This window comes from Lottia gigantea (genome assembly GCF_000327385.1).
Source record: "Lottia gigantea unplaced genomic scaffold LOTGIsca_80, whole genome shotgun sequence".
Taxonomy (NCBI): Eukaryota; Metazoa; Mollusca; class Gastropoda; family Lottiidae; genus Lottia; species Lottia gigantea.
Genome location: NW_008710663.1, coordinates 877,470 through 895,874, shown reverse-complemented (window position 1 = coordinate 895,874; position 18,405 = coordinate 877,470). Strand labels below are relative to the sequence as shown.

Genomic DNA, 18,405 nt, shown 5'->3' with positions numbered 1-18,405 from the left:
ATAGCCTACTATTATGTACACAAACCGCATAATTCTTTCAAAAATACCTCAAGGACTTTCTAATTCTATATATTATGTCTTTTCTATATATCGCAGTGTCTCAAGAAAAGACGAGTCGTCTATTTAACTTTCAATAGTGGATAATTCTAGACACACATGGTTTTGGAGGCTCAAATTTCGACGGTGATCTGTAGTCATTCTTACTGATTACCTTAACTAAAAAAAATTTCCGTTTCTGAGACTAAAGTACGAATGGCGAACCCGTCCCTTTAAAATAAATCAAAATTGAATATGTATCTAGCTGTACTAAGAATTGAAAAAAAAAAATCTTCATCGAGGAGGACAGTGAAGTTATGCTTGGTTTGTATAAAGATTAAGATGAAGTAGTAAATTGAAGGAGATAGTGTAGAATATCACACCTGCTGTTCTAGATATAACATCAATATAACATTCATATAACATCAATATAACATCAATATTACATCGATTGTTTAATAACTTATCCCAGATTTCTCAAACACTAATTATTGTCACCATCATAAAGCAAACAGAAAAAAAGGTAAAAGTAATTTCTCCACTTTCCTAATCTTTTCCAATAATGACACTTCTTACGCCATCAACATTGATTGGGCTCTTTTCATCTCCTACTCCAATATGCAGGTGTACATTGTTCTTTTTTGTTTATTTTCCTCTTTTCTACTTCATCTTTTATCAATATTAAATTTCAAGCTTCTTACATAAATTGAAGAAAGAATTAATATTTATTTTGTGATGGTTTTTCACCAGATTAATTATCATGACATTCTCGTTATGAATAAAACTTAACCATTAATTTTCATTATTAAAATTCAGTCAAATAAAGATTGGGCAGATTAGAGAACATGGTAGTATGTGTACATTTGGCCGAATTAGGTATTATTGAAATATGGATGCTGTTTAGATTGGCAATCTTTTCCGCTCTCCTCGACCAAATAACGTGAAATTAGATTCCAAAGAGAATAACGAAAGAATAACTAAATTGACATATGGCCGTCATTATTCATTTAAATTCATCTGGATTTTCTTTCATGATGGCTTCAGTGTTCGAAATAACTGGCTTATAAAAGTATAAACGTATAAAAGTATTTTCAATTTTCCTCGTTCCCTAATGTAATGTAGTCTACACTCATGGTCGAATTTGCCAGGACAGTGATATAAACTCGCACTTTCAGGATTAACCAGTGTCTTAAATCCTTTAGAAAGGGCATAATTTTATTGTTCACCCAGACTAATCTAGCCTAGAAAATATCCGATACACCAAGGTGTTCAGATAAGTACATATGTTCCACCAAAGAAATACAAACTGGAAATAATAAGGTTGACCTATATTGCAGCAGATTGTTGATAAATACTGTATCGTAACAACACTAAAAACTTTAGTTTATCCACAACCAATATAATCATCAACGTTTCTTCAAACTTGTGTACAAGCTTAAAGTCAACAAAGACGTCTTGTAAAGAAAAAAAATTGTTACATATAACAAGAGGTTTCTAAAACTTCTAAAACCTCGAAATTTCTTAAATCAACTTTAATACTGTTAATTTGACTTGAACAACAAGTTACCAGTTTCTTCTTGAAAGTTAGTTGAGCCGACCGACAAAGTTTGTCTCAAGATCGGATGTGACGCTGTGAATAGCTGTTAGGCTTTACATATTATCAAGATTATCTTCATGTAAACCGTTTAGGCACTTGTTAAAGACTTTTTGTCAGTTTCACATACCAAGCCGAAACATGTAATTGTTTAATGATATATGTATCAACTTTATTTTAAATTCTGAAATTATGAAACTGTGTACTGTGGATCCATTGAGTTCAGCAGTACCTACAATGAATAAATTACATCAGGCAAAATGAGGTTAAGCATTAGGCCTACTCGCAATCTATTGGCCTAGAAAGGACAGTCATAACCACACTCGATGTGGGACAACAGTGCCAACAATCTATTAGGAACAGCAGTATTACACTATGAGGGACAGCAGTACCAACATTCTATGAGGGGCATCAGTATTTCACTCTATGAGGGACAGCAGTACCCATATTCTATGAGGGGCATCAGTATTTACACTCTATGAGGGACATCAGTATTTCACTCTATGAGGGGCATCAGTATCTACACTCTATGAGGGACAGCAGTACCCACAATCTATTAGGGACATCAATGTTTCACTCTATGAGGGACAGCAGTACCCACAATCTATGAGGGACATAAGTACGCACAATCTATGAGGGGCATCAATATTTTAATCTATGAGGGACAGCAGTACCCACAATCTATGAGGGACAGCAGTATTTACACTCTATGAAGGACAGCAGTACCCACAATCTATGAGGGACAGCAGTATTTCACTCTATGAAGGACAGCAGTACCCACAATCTATGAGGGACAGCAGAATTTACACTCTATGAGGGACATCAGTATTTCTCTCTATGAAGGACAGCAGTACCCACAATCTATGAGGGGCATCAATATTTAAATCTATGAGGGACAGCAGTACCCACAATCTATGAGGGACAGCAGTATTTACACTTTATGAAGGACAGCAGTACCCACAATCTATTAGGGACAGCAGTATTTCACTCTATGAAGGACAGCAGTACCCACAATCTATGAGGGACAGCAGAATTTACACTCTATGAGGGACATCAGTATTTCTCTCTATGAAGGACAGCAGTACCCACAATCTATGAGGGACATCAATGTTTCACTCTATGAAGGACAGCAGTACCCACAATCTATTAGGGACATCAGTATTTCTCTCTATGAAGGACAGCAGTATCCACAATATATGAGGGACAGCAGTATTTCACTCCATGAAGAACAGCAGTACCCACAATCTATGAGGGACATCAGTATTTCTCTCTATGAAGGACAGCAGTACCCACAATCTATTAGGGACATCAGTATTTCACTCTATGAAGGACAGCAGTACCCACAATCTATGAGGGACATCAATGTTTCACTCTATGAGGGACAGCAGTACCCACAATCTATGAGGGACATAAGTACGCACAATCTATGAGGGGCATCAATATTTTAATCTATGAGGGACAGCAGTACCCACAATCTATGAGGGACAGCAGTATTTACACTCTATGGAGGACAGCAGTACCCACAATCTATGAGGGACAGCAGTATTTCACTCTATGGAGGACAGCAGTACCCACAATCTATGAGGGACATCAATGTTTCACTCTATGAGGGACAGCAGTACCCACAATCTATGAGGGACATAAGTACGCACAATCTATGAGGGGCATCAATATTTTAATCTATGAGGGACAGCAGTACCCACAATCTATGAGGGACAGCAGTATTTACACTCTATGGAGGACAGCAGTATTTACACTCTATGAGGGACAGCAGTATTTCACTCTATGAGGGACAGCAGTACCCACAATCTATGAGGGACAGCAGTACCCACAATCTATGAGGGACAGCAGTATTTCACTTTATGAAGGACAGCAGTACCCACAATCTATGAGGGACAGCAGAATTTACACTCTATGAGGGACAGCAGTACCCAAAATCTATGAGGGACAGCAGTATTTCACTTTATGAAGGACAGCAGTACCCACAATCTATGAGGGACAGCAGAATTTACACTCTATGAGGGACATCAGTCTTTCTCTCTATGAGGGACAGCAGTACCCACACTCTATGAGGGACATCAATATTTCAATCTATGAAGGACAGCAGTACCCACAATCTATTAGGGACATCAGTATTTCACTCTATGAAGGACAGCAGTACCCACAATCTATGAGGGACATCAGTATTTCGCTCTATGAAGGACAGCAGTACCCACATTCTATGAGGGACATCAATATTTCTCTCTTTGAAGGACAGCAGTACCCACAATCTATGAGGGACAGCAGTATTTGACTCTATGAAGGACAGCAGTACCCACAATCTATGAGGGACATCAGTATTTCTCTCTTTGAAGGACAGCTGTACCCACAATCTATTAGAGACATCAGTATTTCACTCTATGAAGGACAGCAGTACCCACAATCTATGAGGGACATAAGTACGCACAATCTATGAGGGGCATCAATATTTTAATCTATGAGGGACAGCAGTATTTACACTCTATGAAGGACAGCAGTACCCACAATCTATTAGGGACATCAGTATTTCACTCTATGAAGAACAGCAGTACCCACAATCTATTAGGGACATCAGTATTTTACTCTATGAAGGACAGCAGTACCCACAATCTATGAGGGACAGCAGTATTTCACTCTATGAAGAACAGCAGTACCCACAATCTATGAGGGACATCAGTATTTCACTCTATGAAGAACAGCAGTACCCACAATCTATGAGGGACATCAGTATTTCTCTCTATGAAGGACAGCAGTACCCACAATCTATTAGGGACATCAGTATTTCACTCTATGAAGAACAGCAGTACCCACAATCTATGAGGGACATCAGTATTTCACTCTATGAAGGACAGCAGTACCCACAATCTATGAGGGACATCAGTATTTCTCTCTATGAAGGACAGCAGTACCCACAATCTATTAGGGACAGCAGTACCCACAATCTATGAGGGACAGCAGTATTTCTCTCTATGAAGGACAGCAGTACCCACAATCTATTAGGGACAGCAGTATTTCACTCTATGAAGGACAGCAGTACCCACAATCTATGAGGGACATCAGTATTTCACTCTATGAAGAACAGCAGTACCCACAATCTATGAGGGACATCAGTATTTCTCTCTATGAAGGACAGCAGTACCCACAATCTATGAGGGACAGCAGTATTTCACTCTATGAAGAACAGCAGTACCCACAATCTATGAGGGACAGCAGTATTTCACTCTATGAAGGACAGCAGTACCCACAATCTATTAGGGACATCAGTATTCCACTCTATGAAGGACAGCAGTACCCACAATCTATTAGGGACATCAGTATTCCACTCTATGAAGGACAGCAGTACCCAAAATCTACGAGGGACAGCAGTATTTACACTCTATGAGGGACATCAGTATTTCTCTCTATGAAGGACAGCAGTACCCACAATCTATTAGGGACATCAGTATTTCACTCTATGAGGGACAGCAGTATTTACACTCTATGAGGGACATCAGTATTTCTCTCTATGAAGGACAGCAGTATCCATAATATATGAGTAACCCCATTACCCACAATCTATGAGGGGCATCAGTATTTCACTCTATGAGGGACAGCAGTATCCATAATCTATCAGGGACATCAGTATTTCACTCAATGAGGGACATCAGTATTTCACTCTATGAGGGACAGCAGTACCCACAATCTATGAGGGACATCAGTATTTCACTCTATGAAGGACAGCAGTATCCACAATCTATGAGGGACAGCAGTATTTCACTCTATGAAGGACAGCAGTACCCACAATCTATGAGAGACATCAGTATTTCACTCTATGAAGGACAGCAGTATCCACAATCTATGAGGGACAGCAGTATTTCACTCCATTAAGGACAGCAGTACCCACAATCTATGAGGGACAGCAGTATTTTACTCTATGAAGGACAGCAGTACCCACAATCTATTAGGGACATCAGTATTTCACTCTATGGAGGACATCAGTATTTCACTTTATGAGGAACAGCAGTATTTACACTCTATGAGGGACAGCAGTATTTACACTCTATGAGGGACATCAGTATTTCACTCTATGACGGACATCAGTATTTACACTCTATGAAGGACATCAGTATTTCACTCTATGAGGGACAGCAGTATTTACACTCTATGAGGGACAGCAGTATTTCAATCTATGACGGACATCAGTATTTACACTCAATGAAGGACATCAGTATTTTCACTCTATGAAGGACAGCAGTATTTCACTCTATGAGGGACAGCAGTATTTTCACTCTATGAAGGACAGCAGTATTTACACTCTATGAGGGACATCAGTATTTCACTCTATGACGGACATCAGTATTTACACTCTATGAAGGACATCAGTATTTCACTCTATGAGGGACAGCAGTATCTACACTATATGAGGGACATCAGTATTTCACTCTACGAAGGACATCAGTATTTCACTCTACGAAGGACAGCGCTGCCGTTATTCTTTTTTCGACTCCAACTTTCGAAGGGGGCATCAGTATTTTACTCTATGAGGGGCATCAGTATTTTACTCTATGAGAGACAGCAGTACCCACACTCTATAAGGGACATCAGTATTTCACTCTATGAAGGACAGCAGTACCCACAATCTATGAGGGACATCAGTATTTCACTCTATTAGGGACAACAGTATTTCACTCTACGAAGGACAGCGCTACCGTTATTCTTTTTTCGACTCCAACTTTGTAACCCATGACATATATTATTTTGTAAAATTCACTTTATTTCACATATAAAAGATAACTTTTAACGTTTTGTTTTTGTTAGTTTGAAGGGTCATTCACTATCAATAAGTTATTTTTATAAATTTAATAATATATAGGCGATTATTTAAAGATGGATACAAACATGCTCAACAACCGTCACGAATTAGTTCATAAAAGTTATTGTAAAAAGAAAAAGCTTAAAAAGCTGACAAAACTTAATTGTAACTCGCACTTTACTGGGTACAGTAGTTTAAATATTCAATTTCTGTTCAATATAATTTACGTATTTATGTGAGTTGGGATGTAGATCTTTCTTCAAACCCAAACTCAGATTCGACAAGTTTACGTTTGACTGCGATGCCATGCGTATTATTTTGATTTTAAAAGTATGCTAAAGAAGACATTGGTATCACTGGGAGGAATTTTTAAAACGGTACCTCATCTTAAAGTGCAAAATATTCAAGTCATTTTAGATAATTTGAGTCGAGTCCAAGGTTTTTCTAGGTCAAAAGTGAATCTAACTATGTTAATAGGTTTTATTGATTACTAAGTCATTACCAATAAACAATAGTATTGTCATCTACAAGTGTACATACACCCCAACATTATACTTGTACAGATTATCATGTCTTTACTAAACTTGCCAAAATCTACACAAACCTCTCTCAGTACAACTTCTTACTCTACAAAATCTATCGTGTCAATTTTTACTGAGACAACATCCCCCTCCTGTTAAAACACAAACATATACAACGTTGATCAGGAACTGTGTTTAAAAAAGACTTCAAACATACAGTTTGCAATATTCGATGACCATTTCTCATATTTGAACAGTATTTAACCCAATTCTATTTATAGAATTTTAAATCGGGCCAGTTCGAACTATTCTTTTTCCAAGGCACCAGTCATTGGCTGTTGACAACCCTCAAAATAGCTATCAGTGGCTGGAATAGAGGCAGATTGTTTTGATCTAGGATACAGACAGACGTGCACTTCCGGTAAACCTTCGGATATCAACTATTCATAAATTCCTAATACCACTAAGTGGCATGTTTTAAAATATCGACATCCCTCCTGTAGATACCCATAGATATTTGGAAATTCAATTTCTGTTATTTTTGCATCTAGTAAAAATAATCCACGTAAGACACAATGCAGTTTTATCACTTTATGCACTGCAGACGATGACAAAAGCATTTGAGCATAACCCCTAACCTTTAGATTCTTATTTTCGAGTTTCCCTCTCCGGGGAGTCACTCCGTCGTTTTATAGATCATACTTTAAACTCTTCATATACCTATATTATCAATTTACTAATTAATCTTCATTTATCTTGTAGATACTACTGGAATAAATTGATAAGATTAAGTGTTTTAAACTGTTACAATTTGACGAACAAAAAGTTAGAAACAAATAAAGGAAAACAGCGTAAAACATCTACAAACATTGTCAATATTGAGTTTTACTCTTGTCTTTCTGCCTTTTTGTCTTTCTTTAACTTCTCACCAAATACTTCATCCGGTTGTATCCCAGTCTCTCTTATTGATATTCATTCTAGAAATTTTTAATTTCTTTCAATGTCACGACCTTGTGACTGGTTTCATTTTAAATCGCGATCACTGTCCCTGTTAATTGCACTCTCTCTATTAATTGCATATTTGGAAACGAATCATAGTAGATTATGGGGCTCACTTTAGGATAATGTTATATAATTCAAGATGTTATATGTGTATGACTCATTCAGTTTGCTTGACAATAATATCGAAATCACTGCCCGAATGTCATTCGTATGATTATATTTTACATATTTCACAAATTGAAATCGCAGCCCGAAAGTAGAGTTTAGAACTTTTTTTTACACAACCAAAAAAAGGCAATTCGGGCACAGATTTCGATTTTTTTCAATAAATATTGTATGACATATCCATTAGCCGAAAATGTCACCCAACATCGGGTGAAAACAGTACATCCCGTAAATTAAACTGAATACTTGTGGATCTCCTAAGGGGGGTAGTATCATTTGTTCTAGAAAGAGTGAAAATACTCTGCCAATAACAATAGTGTTTCTAGAGTTTGCAAAACTCTCATAACTAAGTTAGAAATTCGGGCAACCTCAGATATCTAGCCCCTCCTGGGACGTAAACCTGGCTCCGCCACTGCATATTATACATCACTAACGCAAATGTAATTGCGGCAAAGGTTATGAAAGCCAAAAATATCGAGATGACGTCGTGAAACTTTGGCCGAGTTCTTCTGGAAGTCGCAACCACAGATACCAACAAGTTGGTAATGGTTCAAAAATTGAAACACTTTAAAATCAGCTTACCTGTTAAAATATAATCAACAACTACTGTATCTTCCTCTCTGCAGGCTATATCATCTAATGTTAATCCGGCTAGATTAAACCCACCCATTAATTCGGGCATTCTTAGTTCTCCTATAATTGGTAATATAGAAGTAATAAGTAAGTTTTTTTCCATTCGTTTTCAAGATCAACGCGTGAAAAAAAGATACCTTAAAGCCGAACGAAGGGAGAAACAAATAAAAAAATAATTAAATTAAAAAAATAGATTCGGATGTAACTGATCAAAGAAGTTATTAACAGTTAATATACACGTCAAGTTAATTGGAAAGACATATAAATATTTGTGCAAAGTTCTAAGGTGTGAGTGCGAATTGTTGCCAAGGTGTTTCATGAATGGAAATAAATAACAATATGAGATATCAAAAACGTTCCTAAGCTCAAAGGAGAAAATCATTAAAAAAATTGTTTATCTCATGGAAAAATCTTTTAAAACTTTGTTAAACTCAATGGAGAATATCATTTAAAAGTTTGTTAATATCATGGGAAAACCATTGAAAAGTTTGTTAAACTTAATAGAATATCATTAACTACTTTGTTAATCTCAGGGAGAAAATCATTTAAAAGTTTTTTACACTCAATGGAAAATATCATAAAAAAAGGTTTTTAAACTTAATGGAGAATATCACTAACAAATTTGTTAAACGTAATAGCAAATCATGAACATGTTTGTTAAACTCAACAAAAAGTATTAACAAGTTTGATAATGGAGAAAATCATTGAAAAACTTTGTTAAGCTTAACAGAGAGAATCATAATCAAGTTTGTTAAACTCGGTGGAGAATTTCATTTAACAGTTAGTTAAACTCGGAGGAGAATTTCATTAAAAAGTATCGTTAAACTCAACGGAGAAAATCATAAAAGGATTTGTTAATCTCACGGAGAAATTCGTTAAAAAGTTTGTTAAACTCAATGGAGAATATCATTAACAAGTTTGTTAATCTCATGTAGAAAATCGTTAAAAAGTTTGTTAATCTCAAGGAGGAATTCGTTGAAAAGTTCGTTAAACTAAGAGAGAATCTCATTAAAATGTGTTTTAGGCTTAATGGAGATAATCATGATCAAGTTTGTGAAACTGATGGAGAATATAATTAAAAAGTTTGGTAAAATTAATGGAGAAAATCATTTACAAGGTTGTTAAACTCAAGCGAGATATTCATTAAAAAGTTTGTTAAACTCAATCGAGATATTCATTAAACAGATTGTTAAACTCAATCGTGATATTCATTAAATAGTTTGTTAAACTCTCGAGATATTCATTAAACAGCTTATTAAACTCAATCGTGATATTCATTAAATAGTTTGTTAAACTCTCGAGATATATTCATTAAACAGATTGTTAAACTCAATCGAGATATTCATTAAACAGTTTGTTAAACTCTGGAGATATTCATTAACAGTTTGTTAAACTCAATCGTGATATTCATTAAACAGTTTGTTAAACTTAAACTCAATCTAGATATTATTCATTAAACAGTTTGTTAAACTCAATCGAGATATTCATTAAACAGTTTGATAAACTCGTTCGTGATATTCATTAAACAGTTTGTTAAACTCAATCGTGATATTCATTAAACAGTTTGTTAAACTCAATCGAGATATTCATTAAACAGCTTTTTAAACTCAATGGAGATATTCATTAAACAGTTTGTTAAACTCAATCGTGATATTCATTAAATAGTTTGTTAAACTCGTTCGTGATATTCATTAAACAGTTTGTTAAACTCAATCTAGATATTCATTAAACAGTTTGTTAAACTCAATCGTGATATTCATTAAACAGTTTGTTTAACTCGTTCGTGATATTCATTAAACAGTTTGTTAAACTCGATCGTGATATTCATTAAACAGATTGTTAAACTCAATCGAGATATTCATTAAACAGTTTGTTTAACTCGTTCGTGATATTCATTAAACAGTTTGTTAAACTCGTTCGTGATATTCATTAAACAGTTTGTTAAACTCAATCGAGATATTCATTAAACAGTTTGTTAAACTCGTTCGTGATATTCATTAAACAGTTTGTTAAACTCGTTCGTGATATTCATTAAACAGATTGTTAAACTCAATCGAGATATTCATTAAACAGATTGTTAAACTCAATCGAGATATTCATTAAACAGATTGTTTAACTCAATCGAAATATTCATTAAACTTAATGAAGAAAAACATAAATATAAAATTTGTTAATGTTAAACTAATGATGAGAATATCATCACAAATTTGTTGATGTAAATCGCATGGAGAAAACCATTAAAAAATGTCTTACTGTTAATAATTAAAAAAATTATGTCAATAAAGGACAATTATTTAAAAGTTTGTTAATGTTAAACTCAATGGATTAGCAAATTCAATCATTGTCTAAACTCAATTGAAAAATATATATGTTGAACTCATGGAGAAATTAATATATTTACAAACTGTGTCAAACTGAAAGGAGATGACATTGTTTTTTTTTTAAATCAAAGAAACGGAATTCAAAAGTATACGAGAGAACATCGAAACAATGATATCGTTCAAGTAAAGTTTTAACAATCTGTTCGAGGACATTGTAAATCCATCCGTGCAATGTTATCTCAGCACTAGCATTAGTGTTACATTACCTCATTCGAAAATTTGTTAAATCGAGTTCATAAAACTAACGCATCATTTGTTTTAATAATTTATTATCAATGGTAATGTTTGATGGTGGAATTAAAGCCAATCCTTTTGAGAAAGGTGGTCTTTTTTGCTGCGATTTCCTCCAATTATTTATCGCACACATAAAATCCTATCTGAAAACATGAATCTGTACCTTTCTGTTATGATGAAATTTACACATGACATATTCATTCATTTTCAATTGTAAGAGGTTAAAATTGCGATAGCATAATATATACTATAATAATGACCTATTAATTTGACTTAATCATTAATTATCATTTATTATATTTGAAATTTTTAGAAAATAAATAAGTAGGTAGGGCATTTTAGAAAATAAAATAAAATACAAACCAGGTAAAATCTGTTGAAGAGAAATAAAATCACTCATAAACTGTCACTAATTAGGTAAAATATATAACTAGGTTTAAAAGACAGGTAACACTTCTCTCTCTTCTCACGTTTTCCTTACGTTTGAACGTTTCATCGATTCAACGTCACACACAAGAAAAGGACAAAAATTGTTGGCACTTGTAGCGACGTTTTTCTCTTTTCATTTTCACGGCCAATAAGATTGTGTACCTGGAGAATTTCTTATTGATGTTCCAGTTGTTCATATAACGTTTGTATTACCAACATCACTCTATTGACAAAATATCTTACATGTTTTCATTGGGAAAACAATTTCAAATGGTGACATCAGCAATTTCTAAAACGTCATTTATCAATAGAAATCTATGAACAACCATTATATACCTCAAATTATACCACTCTCGTTATAATTTTACATAATTTGATACATCAGACAAAGTTTTTTCTTAATGAATATCTGATTATCTGGTCAATTAGATCTGAAAAGTTATTCCGGTGCGGAGCTAGAAGTTATGATTTCCGCGGTACGTTTTGCTTAATTGTAAGGGAACAGAACGCTATATTTCGATTCGCTGGTTAAGCAAACATTTAGATGATCATACGCTTTTAAAGACTGTTTATCGAAATACCATTGTAAGTTACATTTGATCGTCTTTTGCTCTTGAATTCACTGACTTTTAATCCCAAATATTACCGATTCTTGTCAAAAACATTTACCCGAAAAATATTATAAAGTTGGGTTAAAGTCAAAATCAGAAAGTATCACAGAATTTTGTAAATGCAGCGATTGTAATGGATTGTACCGTAGCGAAAACAGTCAATCTCGACAGAAAGACTGTACAAATTTCGGCTGCGCTTGTTATCGGGGCTCTGAGAGACCGTATTCTCTTCTGTGATATAAGAAAGGTTATTTGCTTTTGCAATCAAGGTATTAGACGCAGTTCGTATTAGCTTGACATCGTGAGAATACCTTTGGACTTTACTCAAGATTACAATTCTGTAACGGTTTGCTAACAGAACTCATGCCTCGTTATTGTTTCCGACTTTAGTACTACAATAGTACACTTTATGTGGGTCATTTTAGATACTAAAGATAACTTTGCCAGGCAAGGTAAGCATACCAGAAATCTTTTGATACAATACAACAGCACGAATCACAATGTTTAATCTGTCCAGTTGATTCTGTAACTCAATCTAAATCAGGGGTTTGGGGTTTCCAACCCTTTTCTTTCCATTACCTACCCCATTTAGGATCTTCGTTCGATCGCATTACCTGCCTTTCCCCTAAAAATCCTCTCTATTTCTCATACGTATTCCATAAAACTTTTTCATGAAGGAGAATATAGCTTGACTGAATAAAACAAATCAAATCATATTTGTCAAAACTTTTATGCTAAGATACTTTAGAGCCTCATTACCCCAAAAAGCTTCAAAATTACCCGATAGAGGTATTAACCCCCTAGTGTAAACCTCTGATCAAAACTTACTCTACCAAAAACAGAAAGAAAACTGTAATTTCTTTTGCAATCAGAGATCAATTTTGAAGCATTTGAATCAAGTGAAGGGCAAGCACTAAAAAATTGTTAATTTGAATACATCTGAGATCTTATCAATACCTTAAATAAGTCAAGGGCAATAACTGAAAATAGCAGCTTCAAACTCATCTACAATATTTCCTATTACGATCAATGTCATGCAACAATCCCTAGCTTCTTTGGTGTTCACCAGCAGATTCTGACATTAACTCTAGAACCGTTTAGGGAAAAATCGTCAGATGTCAACTTGACCAGAACCATATGAATGTAAAAAATCGTATCAAGTTTATCTAAATGGATTGAAATCTTTAGCTTGTATTGTATTCGGGAAGTGATTTAAATTAAGTAAAGGGCAATAACTCCAATAACTAACAATAATCTTTCATTCAAAAATGAATCCGCCGTGGATTCTAATGTGCTCAAGAACAGATTTTGACGAAATGTAAGCGCGTCAAGCACAATAACCCCACAAACGTTTATACAAAAACTGTCAGATTAGAACTCACCGCATGATTCATTATAATCAAATAAAAATTGTAGCTTGCAAGAAATGATGACGGGCGGAGATATGAACCAATGGACAGATGGTGGCAGCATTGTACGTCCGCATTTTCGTGTGAGCTATAAGATTTATCCTGTCTGCTCTCAAATCAGAACAGTAGATTGAATGATTTCAGGGTATGCCGAGTCTAAATATTATATTGATCTAACAGAAAACAAGTCAATAGTCCAGTATACAACAGTTCACAATAAACAAATTAAAAACCTCATGTAAACAAATTCTCAAATATTTACAAGATATATTAGCACTGTACACACAACTAAATAAATTTGTTAATGTTCATTGGACAAATCAAATTATGGAAAACTACGTGATTTTAACTACCGAAAAGCATGTGACCTGTTTCCCTTTAAGTTCATTGTCGAATGAAACAGTAACCCATTTTCAAAAATAGTTTTTTACCACTGCCTGATGGAAAAGGAAAATTTCCATTGGCATGACTGACACATAACTGAACAAAAAAAACCTTTAAGAATGTTTTTTTTTTTTCAATTATTTTTGACATTATGAGATACAAGGTTAAAAAAGTTAAATTTGAATTAAATTAGAATTGAGAGTTGAATCTGGTAAATATGGTCAATAACTAAATTCCTAGTGTGTTTAATGTTCATGTCAATATCATGATACATGAAGGCAAAACAAATTTGTTCATTCATTGTTTATTCATTCCAAACATTAAATAGCTATCCCTTAATAAATGCCTCTCACAACGAGCTAATACTTTTCTACTTTAAAAAGTGATAGCCTAGATTTTTTGTGATGTTTTTTTTCCTTTTTGTAGAGCTGAAACTGTAGAGCTCAAAATAATGACAGACAACAGGCCGCAACAAATATGACCACTTTTTAACTTTTGACACATATTCCAAATTATTCGCTTTCCATTCCACACGGTGGTAAATATTCAATAGCAATGATACGCTATTCAAAATAATAGTGAAGAAAGCAGACTTCTGAATAATTGGACGTCTCAAGGGAAGTAACCCTTGACTAAGATTTGTTAACACGTTCTTTGAGAAAATAGGTCAATATAACCAAATGGTTTATAGAAATTGATACCTTTTAATGACATTTCCTGAAGACTGTAGTATTATGATGACATGATAAAGATACAAGAGAAATGAATTGAAACTAAGTTTTTAGTTTATTGCTATGTGAGTTGGTTTTAAAATCTTCTTAGCTAAGTGAACATTTTTTGATATACTCTCAGCTGAGTGAACAGTTTTGAAAATGTTACTCAATCAAGACATAGACTTACATAATGTTGGAGAAATTGGAGAACTCGTTTTAAAATCTACCCAACCGGGCAGTTTGTAAATAACTTTGATAAATTGGTGAACAGTTAGATTCTTCATGATTTTCCTCTTTGTTAACTGTTGGTTAGTTAGATTATCATTGATTTCCGCTACATTTAAGACAATTCTTGGCGCGTACGAACCTTTTGTTCTAACTCGAGTTTTCTGTGGATTGAATGATATTGGCGACTGGCGTGGATTCCAGGACAAAAATCTGCATGGTGAATGGTTCCATAAACAAATTAATGGATGCAATGTATTGAAACATAACAAAGCTACAAGAAGGCAACGAGTTTGAATATTAACAGAAATGGGATCAAACTGTGAAATTTCATTTTCAAACTTCAAAGGAGATTCGTGGTAATAGTATGGTTAAAATACTGAACAGATAGGTGGTAACGGGATCAACCCCTATTAGAATATTGGTGGTAATAGGGTCAGAATATTATTACTGGTACGGCGATTCCGGTTGGTAAAAGGAACAAACAAAGATTCATGGTGGCAGTAGGATCAAACCTGACAGATTCCTGGTGACAATAGAATCAAACACTGATAAATTCCTAGTGGCAATTGGATTACATTAATCATAAGACAGATTCAGAGATGGTCAAATCTTGGTAGAGATTCATTGGTAATGGTATCAAAATCTGGCATATATTCCTAGCGGTTATAGAGTCAAATCACCGACAGAAATTTCAGATGGTAGATCAACGCCCGACAAAGATTTAATGTGGTAAAAAGATGGAGCTCTGGCAAAGATCCCCGGTGGTAGAAAGGTCAAGCACAGACAGAACCCCAATGGTAGAAGGGCAAAACCCTGGAAGGTTCCAAGCGGTTATATGTCCAAAGCCCGAAAGAGATTCCAGTATTAAACTGAAAGATTCTTGATGGCAAAAGAGTTAATTCCTGACAGATTACTGGTGATGGAAGAGTCAAATTCTGACAGAGATTACTGGTGGTAAAACAGTCTAATCCTGACAGATTACTAGTGATAAAAAGGTAAAATTCCCAGCAATTTCATGTTCTAGTGACAAGAGGATCAGTTGCAGACAGAGAATCCTGTAGGTAATAATTCTCAGGACAGATTTCAGGTGGCAATATAGGATTCAACCTTGACAAAGATTTCTCATATCAATATTATCAAACTTTGACAGAAATTCCTGCTGGTAATAGCGTCACACTATATCAATTTATAGTAGTAATAGGGTCAAACACTGGCAGAGATTCCTCACGGCAATAGGGTCAAACTCTGACAGATTCTTTGTTGCATTAGGATCAAACCCTGTCAGATTCCTTGTGGCATTAGTATCAAACCCTGACAGATTTCTTGTAGCATTACGATCAAACCCTGTCAGATTCCTTGTGGTATTAGGATCAAACCCTGTCAGATTCCTTGTGGCATTAGGATCAAAATCTGACAGATTCCTTGTGGCATTAGTATCCAACCCTGACATATTCCTTGTGGCATTAGGGTCAAACTCTTGACAGATTCCTTGTGTCATTAAGATCAGACTCTGACAGATTCCTTGTGGTATAAGTATCAAACTCTGACAGATTCCTTGTGGCATTAAGATCAAACTCCGACAGATTCCTTGTGGCATTATGATCAAACCTTGACAGATTCCCTGTGGCATTAGTATCAAACCCTGACAGATTCCTTGTGTCAATAAGATCAAACTCTGACAGATTCCTTGTAGCAGTAGGATTAAACTCTTGTCAGATTCCTTGTGGCATTAGGATCAAACCCTGACAGATTCTTTGTAACATTAGGATCAAACTCCTGTCAGATTCCTTGTGGCATTAGGATCAAACCCTATCAGATTCCTTGTGGTATTAGGATCAAACCCTGACAGATTCCTTGTGGCATTATGATCAAACCCTGACAGATTCCTTGTGGTGTTAGGATCAAACCCTGACAGATTCCTTGTGGTATTATGATCAAACCCTGACAGATTCCTTGTGATCTTAGGATCAAACCCTGACAGATTCCTTGTGGTATTAGGATCAAACCCTGACAGATTCCTTGTGGTATTATGATCAAACCCTGTCAGATTCCTTGTGGTATGAGGATCAAACCCTGACAGATTCATTGTGACATTATGATCCAACCCTGACAGATTCTTTGTAACATTAGGATCAAACTCCTGTCAGATTCCTTGTTGTATTATGATCAAACCCTGACAGATTCCCTGTGGTATTAGGATCAAACCCTGACAGATTCCTTGTGGCATTATACTTGTAGCATTAGGATCAAACCCTGTCAGATTTCTTGTGGTATTAGGATCAAACCCTGTCAGATTCCTTGTGGCATTAGGATCAAACCCTGTCAGATTCCTTGTGGTATTATGATCAAATCCTGTCAGATTCCTTGTGGCATTCGGATCAAAATCTGACAGATTCCTTGTGGCATTATGATCAAACCCTGTCAGATTCCTTGTGGCATTAGGATCAAACCCTGTCAGATTCCTTGTGGTATTAGGATCAAACCCTGTCAGATTCCTTGTGGCATTAGGATCAAACCCTGACAGATTCCTTGTGGCATTATGATCAAACCCTGACAGATTCTTTGTAACATTAGGATCAAACTCCTGTCAGATTCCCTGTGGTATTATGATCAAACCCTGTCATTCCTTGTGGTATTAGGATCAAGCCCTGACAGATTCCTTGTGGTATTAGGATCAAACACTGACAGATTCCTTGTGGTATTAGGATCAAACCCTGACAGATTCCTTGTGGCATTATCCTTGTGGCATTAGGATCAAACCCTGTCAGATTCCTTGTGGCATTAGGATCAAACTCTGTCAGATTCCTTGTGGCATTAGGGTCAAACTCTTGACAGATTCCTTGTGTCATTAAGATCAAACTCTGACATTTCTTGTGGTATAAGGATCAAACTCTGACAGATTCCTTGTGGCATTAAGATCAAACTCTGACAGATTCCTTGTGGCATTATGATCAAACCTTGACAGATTCCCTGTGGCATTAGTATCAAACCCTGACAGATTCCTTGTGGCATTAGGATCAAACCCTGTCAGATTCCTTGTGGTATTATGATCAAATCCTGTCAGATTCCTTGTGGCATTCGGATCAAAATCTGACAGATTCCTTGTGGCATTATGATCAAACCCTGTCAGATTCCTTGTGGCATTAGGATCAAACTCTTGTCAGATTCCTTGTGGTATTAGGATCAAACCCTGTCAGATTCCTTGTGGTATTAGGATCAAACCCTGACAGATTCCTTGTGGCATTATGATCAAAC

The 18,405-nt window shown here is 35.4% G+C and overlaps 1 protein-coding gene across 1 annotated transcript; it reads left to right on the top strand.

Annotated features, from left to right (window-relative positions):
• Nucleotides 1–2,658: 2,658 nt before the first annotated feature.
• On the top strand, nt 2,659–3,060 carry LOTGIDRAFT_132489 (hypothetical protein; the record flags this gene model as incomplete). The annotated part of the gene is made up of 1 exon (XM_009067222.1): nt 2,659–3,060. A coding segment is annotated over one exon (402 nt), but the record flags the coding sequence as incomplete, so codon positions are not given.
• Nucleotides 3,061–18,405: the final 15,345 nt, after the last annotated feature.